Source organism: Muscardinus avellanarius (genome assembly GCF_963383645.1).
Source record: "Muscardinus avellanarius genome assembly, chromosome: 13".
Taxonomy (NCBI): Eukaryota; Metazoa; Chordata; class Mammalia; order Rodentia; family Gliridae; genus Muscardinus; species Muscardinus avellanarius.
This window is the reverse complement of record NC_137799.1, coordinates 434928-449412: the sequence shown is the minus strand read 5'-3', so window position 1 is coordinate 449412 and position 14485 is coordinate 434928. Positions and strand designations below refer to the sequence as shown.

Here is a 14485-nt window from a genome sequence, read left to right as displayed (position 1 = left end):
AAAATACTGTCTTTACAAAAATACAAGCACATATAATTTACCTTATATAATGGCAGTTTTACAAAATGGAGCCCAAGCCAAGCTATTCATTTTATAGAAAAGACCTAGTTATATTCTCACAGGGTCTTACTAAGTGTTTGAGGGCCTTGCTAAGTTGCTGAGGCTGTTTTTGAACCTGCAGTCCTCTTGTCTCAGCCTTCTAAGTACCAGGATTATAATTGTTTCACCATGCCTGGCTGTACATATACACTTAATGTTATTATATTTTTGTGATAAATTCAGTCTTTTACCATGAATATCTTTCATCTCTGGTAATATTCCTTTGTCTGATATTTGATTAGTTTAACGTATGGTGTCGGGTGTGGAGACACACATTTGTAATCTCAGTACTTGGGAGGCTGAGACAAGAGGATCACAGGTTTGTGGCCAGCCTCAATAATTTTGTGAAGCCCTCCAAATCTTAGTGAGACCCTGTTTCAAAATAAAGAATGAAAAATAGGGCTGGAGGTCTAGCTGGGAGGTGGAATGCCCCTGGGTTCACTCCACAGTACCCCCACACAAACACACAAAATATTTTGCTTATAACTAGAAATATCTCTAACTACAGTTATCTTTTTTTCCATATGTAATGTTGAAAAGGATGGAGGACATACCACACAAACAAGTTTATTGCGTGGGGGGTGCTTATAGGCTGCCTCTGGCAAGGGAGAGAATAGCAGCCCAGTCCTTTGGTGATACAGGTCTTACAGGGCCCCAGGGTGGAAACACATTGCTGGAGAATCTTAGGGGTGGGGTTGACATTTACAGAGCTACTTTCTGCTTAGTCATGGTAACCTGATTTCTGAGAATCTGACATGGTGGAAGAGTCTTAATATGGCTGCGCTTATGCCAATAAATGTGCCCTTTCTATTGTAAAATTTTCTCTTTATCTCTGATTTTCAGAATTGGGCTATGTTAAACATTGGTTTAGTGTGTTTGTATTTACCTTGCTAGCAGTTCACTAAGTTTCTTGGGTCCTTGATTTTGTGTCTTTTATCAAGATTGGAAATATTTGACCAAATTCAGCTATTTAAGTATATTGTTTTTCTCTCTATCCATTTATCCATTTCTCTTTCTTTTTGTCTTTTTTTTTTTTTTTTTTGCGATACTGGGGATGGAACCCAGGGACATTCTACCTCCGAGCTACATCCCCAGCCCAATTTTTTATTCTTTATTTTGAAACAGGGTCTCATTAAGTTGTGGAAGGATTCACTAAGTAGCTAAGGCTGGCTATGAACCTGTGATCCTCCTGCCTTAGCCTCCAAAGTACTGGGGTTACAGGCATGTGCCACCACACCTGGCTTCCATTTCTATTTTTAAGCATCTCTCCTGCCATTTCTGAGTGCTTTGTTGACTAACTTCTTATTATGGGGGATTCTTATGCTTTTTTGCATGTCTAGAAGTTTTAGTTGTGTGATAAATATTTCTTCTGGTGTTCATGGGTTGAATATGTTTATCTGGAGTGTGTATGTGTGTGTGTGTGCGTGTGTGTGTGTTACAGGAGATGGAATTTAGGGGCATTTTACCTCTGAGCTACCTATACCCCCAGCCCTGTTTTTAATTCTTTATTTTGAAAAAAATTCTCACTGTGTTGCAAAGGGCCTCACTAAGTAGCTGAGCCTCCCAAGTACTGGGAGTATAAGCATGTACCACCATGGCCTGGCTGATTATCTGTTTTTAAAATTAGTTTGTTGTGGTTTTCCAAGGTACTTGATTCTTTCACTTGCAGATAAGCCTAGCCTTTTGTTGGCCTGCTCCTAGGCACTTTTGGCCTGCAATAAAGTAACTCAATTGGCTGCTTTGTTTTAGTATAAGAAATTTGATGTAGGCAAGAGAGTTCAGTCTTGCTAATAAGGTTCTGGAGACTTGAGGTCGTTGCCAAATCTCCATGTGTTTACTGAGAATCTTTTCACTTGGCCCACCCCTCTCAGTTGACTCATGTATACGACTCAATATTGTGTCTTGTAACTCATGAACAAGGTCTATTTCTCCATTTCTTTAGTGTTTTATGATTTTACTGTAGCCACACACATTTCCCAGCATATAGGTTGTGCCATTAATTTATTATTCTTATGCTGTTATAAGTAGTGTGTTTTAGTTTTTATTTACCAGTTGCCTGTTTCTAGTTGGTACGCTTACAGTTTATCTTTTGCAAATGAACTTTATTTTGAGATGATCGCAGATTCACATGTGATTGTAAGAAACCAGGTAGAGGTCCGTCACTGATAACATTTCGCAGAACTCCGTACGCTGCCATGGTCAGGTTGACAGGGATACAACACACAGTCTTACCCAGGCTTCCCCGCTTCTTGTTCATAGCGCGTTTCTTTTTCTCTGTGCTTTTGTGGCGTGTGGATGTTGTGTCCACTGCCAGGAGTGAGATGCTGAGCAGTTCCCATCTCAGACTCCTTCTTGCCCTTTTTAAACTGTATACCTCCTACTCCTCCCCCATGGCTTTGTGTCAGCTACTAATCTGTTGTCCGTTTCTAGAGTTTTGCCATTTCAGCGTGTTACATACATGCTTTCACATGCTAGGCAACCTTTTGGATTGACTTTTCACTCCGCATAATTCTGGGAGCTCATTTGAGCTTCATCCTGTATCAGTGGTTGGTTCTTATTCCTTCCAGTGATACTCTGTGATCCGCTGTCTCACACTTAAACCATTTACTCCTTAGAGGACATAGGGCTATTTCATTTCTTACAAATGTTTATGTACATGCTTTTGCTGTTTTTGTAAGCACAGTGTATGTTGTGTGTTTGTGGATGGAACTCTGGGGTGTTCTACCTCAGTGTATACCCCAATTCGATATTATTATTATCATTATTATTATTATTTGGTGGTACTGGGGTTCCTGGAAACCCTTCTACCTCTGGGCTACACTCCCAGACCTATTTTATATTTTTTTATTTGGAAACAGGGTTTCCTAAGCCAGCAAGGCTGGCTTTGAACCTATGCGATCCTCCTGTCTCTGCCTCCCAAGCCCAGGGATTACAGGCATGTGCTACCACGCACATTGGGCCAGCCCAATTTAGTATTATTATTATTATTATTAATTATTAATTTTTTATTTTTGCAGTACTGGGGATTGAACCCAGGGACATTTTACCTCTGAGCTACACCCCCAGTTCTATTTTTTAATTCTTTATTTTGAAATAGGGTCTCACTAAATTGCAGAGAGTCTAAGTATCTGAGGCTGACTTTGAACCTGCAATCCTCCTTTCTCAGCTTCCCAAGTACTGCTATTACAAGCTTGTGCTACCATGCTCAGCTTGTTTGTTTGTTTATTGTGGTACTGGGAGTGGAACTGATAGGCAATCTACCTCTGAGCGACACCCCCAGCCTTATTTTTTATTGTTTATTTTGAAATAGGGTCTCAGTGAGTTGCAAAGGGCCTTATTAAGTAGCTGAGGCTGGCTTCGCACCTGCACAATCCTCCTGTCTCAGTCTCCCAAATGCTGGGATTACAAGTGTGCACCATCACACCTGGCTTATTTATTTATTTATTTATTTATTTATTTTTGGTGGTACTGGGGTTCCTGGAAGCCCTTCTACCTCCGGGCTACACTCCCAGACCTATTTTTTTACATTTTCATTTTGGAAACAGGGTCTCCTAAGCCAGCGTGCGCGGCTGGCTTCGAACCTGCGCGATCCTCCTGTCTCTGCCTCCCAAGTGCGGGGATTACAAGCGTGCGCCACCACGCCTGGCTATATTTTATTTTGAAAGAGGATCTCACTAAGTTGTGGAGGGGCCTCATTAAACTGGCAGTGAACCCGTGATCCTCCTGTCTCAGCCTCCTAGGTACCAGGATTACAGGCGCGCACCACCACTCTGGCTCTGTGTTGAGCTGTCTTCTCTCATGTCAGACACTGCCATTAGCAGTATGTGAAACCCTAGTTTCTCTGCACTTGTCTTCCAATTATAGCAGTCCTAATGATGTGATACAATGTTTTATTGTGGATTAGTTGGTTACTTTTAGGTTTGAGAGGTGTTTGTGTTCCGGATGCTAGTCCTTTGTCAGGTGTGTAGTCAGTGAGTTTTTCCTCCCAGCCTGTTCGTATCTTTTTCTGCTTTTCACATGGGCTTTTCTAGAATAAATGTTTTGAATTTTAGTGAAATTCAATTTGTTGATTTTTCTTTTTATGGACCTGTAACGTTGGAATTGAGTTGGGGGTGGAGAAGGAGGCAAACAGCAGCCAAATTATTAAAGGCCTCTATAATCAACTGGCACCTTTGGGCAAAGTCTGCTGACTGTGAGGGAAGGGACCCATGACCTAGCAGAGCCACAGGTCAGCAGAGTCATGGTTGGTCGGCAGAGTCACAGTCAGCCAGCAGTCACGTGGTCAGAGAGGAAGCACTACTATTTATGTAGCTGGGGTATTGGGGTGGGGCTAGCGGTTGGTCCTCTTGGGACACCTGCAGTCTCATGGCATTAGGGTCTGCCCCACGATATCTGGAGTCTTGCGACCTCTGGAGTCATCTCCTCTACCTGCTTCCAGAGTTCCTCCTCCTGTCCCCGCTGTGGAGTTCCGTGGGGAATTGGAGGGACCCAGCCTATCAGGACCGTGTTTCTTTCTTCTTTTTGGTGGTGATGCTGGGAATGGAACCCAGGGCCTTCCACGTGCTCTACCGCAGAGCCATGCCTTTAGCCTGGGTTGTGTTTCTGTGTCAAGAGTAAGATTTTGCTGGTTGGTCCTGGGTCCCAAAGGTTTATTTTTGCTGTTTTTTTCTTAAGATTTTAGTTTTGCTGCAAATCTACATTTCTTTTCACTCTGAGTTAATTTTGATAAGGCAAAGCTTTAAACTGATGTCATTTCTGCAGTGCATTTTATGTTGTGTGGCCTTTCCAAGCCAGGGCCTTAGTTCTGGCAGCTCTCTCACTGATGCTTTGGGATCTTCTGCAGATGGGATTCTGTCAGCTCAGTACCACTGCTGCTTCTGTCTTGCCTGATTGCACTTGCCAGAACATTTCAGGGTGATGACAGATTAGGAACAGTGAGAGACACACCTCACCTAAGATGCTGGCTGCAGGTTGTACATAGAATGCCTTCATCTGCTTGAAGAAGCTCCCTTCTGTTTCTCGTGTGCTTCATGTTTATCAGAAAACACACTGTTAAGTGCTTTCTTTTGAGGTGACTTTTTTCTTTTAGTTTGTCAGTAAACTTTTTTAGTTTGTCAGTTTGCTTTATTTGAATATTAAACCAAAAGCGGCTTCCTAGAATATAACCCACTTGGGATAGATAGCTTTTTTTTGGTGTGTGTATGTGTGGTATTGGAGGATGAACCCAGGGCACTCTACCACTGAGCTACACTCTTAGTCCCCCCCTTTTTTGGTTACAAATCTTTTTTTTTTTTTTTTTTTGGAGGGGTGATGGGGATTGAACTGAGGGGCATTGTACCTCCAAGTTACACCCCCAGCCCAGCTTTGTGTATGTGTGTGTGTGTGTGTGTGTGTGTGTGTGTGTGTGTGTGTGGTACTGGGGTTCCTGGAAGCCCTTCTACCTCCAGGCTACACTCCCAGACCTATTTTATATGTTTTTTTATTTGGAAACAGGGTCTCTTAAGCCAGTGCGGCTGTTTTCGAACCTGTGCAATCCTCCTGTCTCCACCTCCCAAGCGCGGGGCCTGGCTTTTTATTATTTATTTTGAAACAGAGTCTCACTAAGTTGGAGAGGGCCTCACTAAGACCTAGGATCCTCCTGTCTCAGCATCCCAAGTACTGTGATTACAAGTGTGTGCCATCACACCCAGCTTTGTTACTGATTTTTAATTGTATTCCCATGGTGGTCAGAAGATACTTTACCCTACTCCAATCATTGCAAGTTTATTGAGACTTTCCTTAGGATCGTCTTGTTGAGTTTGTGAGCTCTCCCATGGTCACTCAGCCAAGCCATGCCTGTTGACCTGGTGGCTCAGCCTTCTAACCCTGCTGAGATTCTGGGACTTGTTCTGCCAGTTATTTAGAGGGGTGTTAAGATCGAGGGTTGTAATTGTGGAATTTAAAATTTTTAGGTGAGAAATTTTATCAGTGTTTTGCAGTATTGGGGATGGAACCCAGGGGCACTCTACCTCCAAGATATACTCCCAGCCCTATTTTTTTTTTTATTCTTAATTTGAAACAGAGTATCACTGAATTGCAAAGGGCCTTGCTAAGTAGCTGAGGCGGTCCATGAACCACGATCTTCCTGTTTTAGCCTCTCAAATGCTGGGATTACAAGCATGCACTACTATGCCCAGCTCAGTGTTTGGTACTAGGATTGACCCCAGGAGCATTCTACCTCTAAGCTATACCTCTAGCCCTTTTTTGTTTTTTGGTTCTGAAACAGTCTCCCTAGGGTACTACTGTGTCTCTTGCTATGTTACTGAGGCTGTCCAGTAATTTCCTATCTCAGCTGCTCAAGTACTAGGTTTACATGGGTATGCCACCACAACTCCTTTCCCATTTCTTTTTTTTTTTTTTTGCGGGTCTGGGGATGGAACCCAGGGGTATTCGACCTCCGAGCTACACCCCCTGCCCTATTTTTTATTCTTTCTTTCTTTATTTTTGGTGGTACTGGGGTTCCTAGAAGCCCTTCTACCTCCGGGATACACTCCCACGGGCTACACTCCCAGACCTATTTTTTAACTTTTTTTAAAATGTGGAAATAGGGTCTCTTAAGCCAGCGAGGCTGGCTCCGAACCAGCGCGATCCTCCTGTATCCTCCTCCCAAGCGCAGGGATTACAAGCGTGCGTCACCACGCCTGGCCTTATTCTTATTTTGAAACCGAGTCTCACTGAGTTGTAGATGGCTTCACTAAGTAGCTGAGGCTCTTGGCAAACCGCGATCCTCAGGTCTCAGACTCCAGGATGCTGGGATTACAAGCATGCACCACCATGCCCAGCTCCATTTCTTCTTTTTTTTTTTTTTTAAATGTAAATGTACTTATTTTAGGCATGTTGTTTGATATATAGCTTTTTAATCCACTTGGACCTCTACTTTTGAGTTTTAGGCTATTTGCTGTATATGAACATGTGTGTGTGTGTGTGTGTGTGTGTGTGTGTGTGTGTGTGTGTGTGTTAGTTACTGGGGATAGAACCCAGGGGCATTCTACCTCTGGGCTACATTCCCAGACCTATTTTTATATTTTTATTTGGAATCAGGGTCTCTTAAGCCAGTGCGGCTGGCTTTGAACCTGCGCGATCCTCCTGTCTCTGCCTCTCAAGCGCAGGGATTACAAGCGTGTGCCACCACGCCGGCCTGGTTAGCATTTTTTTAAATAAAAGTTAAGCCGTGTGTGGTGGCGCACGCTTGTAATCCCTGCGCTTGGGAGGCTGAGACAGTAGGATCGCACAGGTTCGAAGCCAGCCTCAGCTACTTAGTGAGGCTCTTAGCAACTTAGTGAGACCCTGTTTCCAAATAAAATATAAAATAGGTCTGGGAGTATAGCCCGGAGGTAGAAAGCCTCTGGGTTCTACCCCAGTATCACTAATAATAATAATAATAATAATAATAATAATAATATAAAAAAAGTTTTTTGTTTTGTTAGCCAGGTGTTGTCCTAGTACATGGGAGGCTGAGACAGGAGGATCACAGATTTGAAGTCAGCCTCTGACTCAGTGAGGCTCTTAACAACTTAGCAAAACCCTATTTCCAGCTGGGTGTGGTGGCACATGCTTGTAATCCCCACGCTTGGGAGGCAGAGACAGGAGGATCACGCAGGTTTGAAGCCAGCCGCGCTGGCTTAAGAGACTCTGTTTCCAAATAAAAAAGTATAAAAATAGGTCTGGGAGTGTAGCCCAGAAGTAGAAGGGCTTCCAGGAACCCCCGTACCACTAAAGAGAGAGAGAAAGGGAGAGGGAGAGGGAGAGAGGGGGGGGAGGGAGGGAGAGAGGGAGAGAGGGAGAGAGAGAGGGAGAGAAAGAATGAATGAATGAATGAATGAATGAATGAAGAGGGCTAGGAATATACTTGGAGGTAGACTGCCCCTGAGTCCAATCCCAATAAATAAATAATGGAAAGAAAGAAAGAAGAAAGAAAAAAGGGCTGGGGCTATCTATAGCTTGGAGGTAGAATGCTCCTAAGTTCAATTCCCAGTAACCCCCCCCACAAAAAATGGTATTATTACCTATTGCTTAATCCTGCCTATTTATTATGTTCCTTGTAAAACAAAAGTCTGTAACCTATATGATCAGATATTTCCTTTTCTTGTTGTTATACTTTTGATATTAATTTCTCCCACAGGCTCTTCTGCATTTTCTTCTATGAACTTTGAGGTCCTCAGAGCATCTAGGATAGTCCTTCCACACTTGTGTGCAGAAGGGTTGCAGAGGTCTTACTAGAATATCACTGAATTTATAGATTTGATTTCAGGGGACACGACAATTTGTATTTCATTCAGAGCATATTTGTTTTTTCTTCACAGAGGCTTTAAATAATCTCATAATTTCTATATTTTTGGTAGTTTTTACTGCTTTTGTGAATATATTTTTCTCTTTATTTTCTAATTAATATTGGCATAGAGAAATGGCTTGATTTTATGGTTTTGTTTGTTTTAGAGTTTCAGGGATTGAATATAGGGCTTTGTGGATACTGGGCAGTTACTCTGCTGCTGAACTCCATTCCTAGCCCTGTGGCTTGATTTTGAAGTCAGCAGGCTGACTTTGTTCTTGTGTTTTGATCACTAATTTTTTTTTTATTTTTATGGAATTGGACTCAGAGGCATTCTACTTTTGAGCTATATCCCCAGACCAATTTTATTTCTTATGTGGAAATGGGGTCTCACTAGGTTACTGAGAGCCTCACTAAACTCCTGAGGCTGTCCTTGAACCTGTGACCCTTCAGTCAGCCTCTCAAGTACTAGGCTTACAAGGGCCTGGCTCACTGGTTTGTTTTTAAATCGATGAGGTTAAGAGCATTTATTGCTTCATTGCTAGCCCTGCACTTTTCTTTCTTTGCCTTTAGTGTTACCCAGCACTTCCTTTTTTATGTCAAGCAATAGTAGTATTAATGGATACCTTATATATTAGTAATATTTTTTTGTGATACTGGGGATTCAACTCAAAGGCATTTTATCTTTAGTTTGTTGTTTTTTTTCCAGTACTGGGGATGGAGCCCAGGGGCATTCTCTGAGCGACACCCCCAGCCCTATTTTTTTTTTTTTTTTTATTCTTTATTTTGAAGCAGGGTCTAAGTTGCAAAGGGCCTCACTAAGTAGCTGAGGCTGGTTTTGAACCTGCACAATCCTCCTGTCTCGGCCTCCCAAATGTTGGGATTACAAGCGTGCACCACCACGCCTGGCTCCCCTGTTTTTTATTCTTTTATTCTTTTATTTATTTATTTTTTGCGGTAGTGGTGATGAAACCCAGGGGCATTCTGCCTCTGAGTGACATCCCTAGACCTGTTTTTTATTCTTTATTTTGAAACAGGGTCTCACTAAATTGTGGAGGGCTTCACTAAGTAGCCGAGGCTGGCCAGGAACCTGTGATCCTCCTGTTTCAGCCTTCCAAGTGTGTGGGACCACCACACTCAGCTGATCTTATTTTTTTTTAAATTGTTATTATTGTTAATTTTTTTTTTTTTTTGGTACTAGAAACTGAACCCAGAGCCATTCTACCTTGAGCCATACTCCCAGCCGATTTTATTTATTTTTGAAACAGTGTCTCTAGAGTGATGAGAGTATTACAACTTGCTGAGACTGTCCTTGACTCATCCTACGTTAGCCTCCCAAGCACTGGGATTACAGGCATGCACCACCATGCCAGGCTCTGTTTCTTATCATTAATGTAACTAATTAATTAATTTTTTGTGGTACTAGAGATTGAACTCAAGGGCTTTCTACACACAACCAGCTCTTTTAAAATTTTTATTTTTGAAACAGGGTCTTGCTAGGTTGACAAGAGTCTCGCTGCTTGCTGAGGCTATTCTCTAACCTGTGATCCTCCTATCTCAGCCTCCCAAGTACTGAGATTACAGGTGCGTGCCACCATGCCTGGCTTAGAAAAAAACTTTTTTAATAGCTCTTTATTAATTTGGAAAGTACTTGTTATTTATTGCATACATATTGTGTTTATTTGTTCAGAGTACAGTAGCACACCAAGTCCTTGCTCTTGTAAAACTTACATTCTAGGAGCTGAAGGACACATAGCAGATGTGAGAAACAGTAAAGAGTGTGTGTGTTAGTGATAGGTGTGTTGAAAAGCGCAGCCTAGAGTGGGCGGCCAAGACACTAACTGGAGGTCGGCCTGCCTTCAGGGATATAGTCTTGAGCTTTCTGCTTCCACCCATTGGTGGTGCTGATAAATGCACTTATCAGTCTTTTGATATAAATATTTCCTGTTTTCTGATGGTCCTGGATAGGATCATAGCCAGGCAAGGTAGAACATGCTTGTAATCCCAGTACTTGGGAGGCTGAGACAGGAGGATCACAGGTTCAAGGACAACCTCAGCCTGTTTCAAAATAAAGAAGAAAATAAGTCTAGGGTGTAGCTCGGAGGTAGAATACTTCTGGGTTCGATCCCCAGTACCACAAAAAGAAAAAAGCAAAAAGATATTTTGTATTCACTCTGTGGAGTGGAGTTTATTAAAGGGTTTTGTGGGTAGTTTACATAGCCACTGGTGGTGTGGTGTGGGAGGGTGGAGTGCCAGCCTCTGGTGATGCTCCTCTCTCCTCTGTTCACAGACATACTTATGGCTGCTGATGACGGTTCCCCGGAGAAACAGGAGGGAGAGGCCTCTGTGGCTACAGATGGTGAAACCAATGGGTCTTGTGAAAAGAATGGCGATGCCAACCACCCAGATGCAGCCAAACACACTCAGGAGTGCACAAGAGCCAGCCCACAGGAAGGTGCTGCCAACAGAGCAGCCCGAATAGCAGAAAACGGGACTTCAGAAAGAGACGCCGAAGTGGGGAAGCAGAACCATGTCGCAGCCGACGGCTTCATGCAGACTTCTGTTGTTGGCAGCAATGGGTACTTCTTAAATAGACCAGCCCTGCAGGGGCAGCCCTTGAGGACTCCCAACACTCTGGCCTCCTCACCTCCTGGTCATGCTGCAAAAACCCTTCCTGGAGGGCCTGGCAAAGGCAGGACTCCAAATGCATATCCACAGACGCCAGCTGCAGCACCAGTCGTGCCTGGGGAAGGAGGTGCAGACGCGGAGGACAGGAAGCCAGCGGCCCCTGGTGCTGATGTCAAGGTTCACAGGGCACGCAAGACCATGCCGAAGTCCATCCTGGGCCTGGTAATTTGTGCTTCTCTTGCCGTTTCTTTTCTCTTTTTTGTTAATCATGGCAAAAGGACTTTTGTGCATTAAAGAGAAAAGCCAGTAAATGGCGGTGATCATCTACTAGGTGGTCACGTCTAGGCCTACGAAGAGTTAGGAGATGCTGCTGAGGCCTCATGCGTGAACAGCAAAGCCAGATGACACTGTTCTGCCTTCTTTTTCGGGTTTTTGCTCTTCCTAGAGATTCTCTTGCCCCAGTATGAAGATGTGTCAGGCACTTTCAAGGAGACTGCATCCTCTTCTGCTGTGAGCCCCAAGGTCTTCATTCCAGCTCGTGAAGCCTCAGCAGCCATGGTCTCGCTGAGAAGTGAGTGGAAGTGAGGCTGGTCAGGGCCATGGTGTGGCAGAAGTGCGGGGACGAAGGACCTCATTGAGATGTGCTGCTCAGGCTTCCCTTGAGAGCAGAATGAGTTTGCATCCTAAACATCCGACCCAGGAAGTGCTTATCTAGATTTGACATTTGTTGTGCTGGTCTCTTGCTCATTACCATGTCTTACATGGTATATGCATGATAAATCTCTTCAGAATGTCTGCACTGCAGCTATTTTTCTCTATGATGTTAATTTGGCTGGGAATAAATTCTGGGTTTATGATCACATTCCTCTGGAACTTCTGGTATCTGGCATTGTGAAGTTGTCTTGTTTTATATGTGTAGACCATCTGCTGTTACCTCTGCAACCTTTAGGGCTCCACATCCGGCACCTTCAGCTGAAGGTCCTGCCAGTCTGAGGATTTGTGTCATTAGCTCCAGGAAAACACTGTGGTTTTTTTTTAATCACCTCCTTCCCATGGAACTTCCTCTCAGATGTACATTGTCTTCTTGGACAGTGCCTTGCCTCTTTTATATTTTTAACCTCTTCTTCAGCTCTTTATGTTCTTCTGTTCATTCCATGTACAACAATGAAAACTACTACTGCTACCACTATTATCATAATCACTATTATTATTTACTTATCTATTTTTAGTACCGGGGATTGAACTCAAGGGAATTCTATCTCTGAGCTATACTCCAGCCTTATTTTTATTTTTATTTTTTTTGGGGGAAAAAAAAAAAGCAAGTCTCACTACTTGCTGAGACTGTCCTCAAACCTGTGATCCTCCCGTTTTAGCTTCCCAAGTACTAGGATTACAGACATGTGCCACCAAGCCTGGCTTGCACCCAACTCTTTTCAATTTTATTATTATTATTATTATTATTATTATTATTATTATTATTATTAGTGGTACTAGGGGTGGAACCCAGGGGCTTTCTACCTCCGGGCTACACTCCCAGACCTATTTTATACTTTATTTGGAAACAGGGTCTCACTAAGTTGCTGAGCGCCTCACTAAGTAGTCGAGGCTGGCTTCGAACCTGTGTGATCCTCCTGTTTCAGCCTCCCAAGCACGGGGATTACAAGCATGCATCACCATGCCCAGCTTCAAAAATTTTTAAATAATTTTTGAAACAGGGTCTTGCTAAGTTGCTGAGGTTGACCTCAAACTTTCTATCCTCCTTCCTTAGGCTCCCTGGCACTGATTACAGGTGTGTGCTACAACATCCAGCTTCCTTCCATGTATTTATGTGTTTTAATTTTTTCATATCCACTATCTCTGATTAGTTTTTTTTCAGTACTGAGTACAGAACCCAGAGGCAGTCTATCTCTGAGCTACACCCCAAGCCCTATTTTCTCTTTTTTATTTTGAAACAGGGAGGGTCTCACTGAGTTGCAAGGGCCTCACTAAGTAGCCAAGGCTGTTCAGGAACCTAGATTCCCCTGTCTCAGCCTCCCAAATGCTGGGATTACAAGCCTACGCCATCACACCCAGCTGGTTAGTTCTTTTAATTTATATTATTATTATTATTATTATTATTATTATTATTATTATTATTATTATTTTGTGGTACTGGAGGTGGAACCCAGAAGCTTTCTACCTCCAGGCTATACTCCCAGACCCATTTTATATTTTATTTGAAAACAGGGTCTCACTAAGTAGCTGAGGCTGGCTTGGAACCTATGTGATCCTTCTGTCTCAGCCTCCCAAGCGCGGGGATTACAAGCGTGCGCCACCACGCCCAGCAAGTTCTTTTAATTAAAAAACAAACAAACAAACAAACAAAAAACCAAAAGACAAAAATCTGTTCTGAGCTGGGCGCAGCGGCGCACACCTATAATCCTAATATCTCGGGGGCTAAAATGGGAGGATTACAGATTCAAAGCCAGCCTCAGCAATTTAGTGAGGCTCTCACCAATATTAAGGTCCTGTTTCCAAATAACAAAACCGGAGTTGGAGTGTAGGTCGGAGGTAGAATGCCTCTGGGTCCAGTACCATAGAGAGAGAGATACCCACTTTCCTACCCACCCTGGTCTGACCAGGCATGGTGGCACATACCTATAATGTCTGGGAGGCTGAAATAGGAAGACTGCAGGTTTGAGGACAGCCTTAGCAACCTTAGCAAGACTATTTCAAAACAAAAATTAAGCTAGGCGTTGTGGTGCATACTTGTAATCCCAGTATTTGGGAGGCAGAGACAAGAGGATCATAGGTTTCCAGCCAGCCTCAGCATCTCAGTGAGGCCCTCTACAACTTAGTGAGACCCTGTTTCAAAGTAAAATCTAAAATAGGACTGGGCCTTTAGCCAGGTACTATTCTTACTGCCCCCCTCAAAATAATAAGACTGGGGGTATAACTCAGAGGCAGCATTCCCCTAGGTTCAATCCCCAGTGCCATAAGAAATAAGGGATGGGGTGTAGTTCTGAGATGGAATACCCCTGAGGGTCAATCCCCAGTACTACAACACAAAAACTGATCTGTACAAATTTCATCTTATCCTTCTTTTTAGGGCCCCCCCCCACCCCCAGTACTAGGAATTGAACCCAGAGGCATTCTTCCTCTGTGTTATACCCTTAGCTCTATTTATATTTCTTTTTTTTTGTGGTACTGGGGGTGGAACCCAGAGGCTTTCTACCTCCTGGCTACACTCCCAGACCTTTTTTTTAATATTTTATTTGGAAACAGGGTCTCACTAAGTTGCTGAGAGCCTCACTAAGTAGCTGTGGCTGGCTTCGAACCCGTGCGATCCTCCTGTCTCAGCCTCCCAAGCGCAGGGATTACAAGCATGCGCCACCACGCCTGGCTATTTTTTATATTTCAAACAGTGTCTCACAAAGTTGAAGAGGGCCTCACTAAGTAGCTGAGGCTGGC

The 14485-nt window shown here is 43.4% G+C and overlaps 1 protein-coding gene across 1 annotated transcript in view; it reads left to right on the top strand.

Moving 5' to 3' along the window:
- Positions 1 to 14485, top strand: part of EHMT1 (euchromatic histone lysine methyltransferase 1) — a gene marked incomplete at both ends in the record, with an annotated part of 188790 nt that overhangs the window by 63709 nt on the left and 110596 nt on the right. Inside the window, one exon of the mRNA XM_080709450.1 lies at positions 10698 to 11257. Within this exon, the coding sequence (XP_080565576.1) occupies positions 10698 to 11257 (560 nt within the window). The remainder of the gene's footprint in view (positions 1 to 10697; positions 11258 to 14485) is intronic.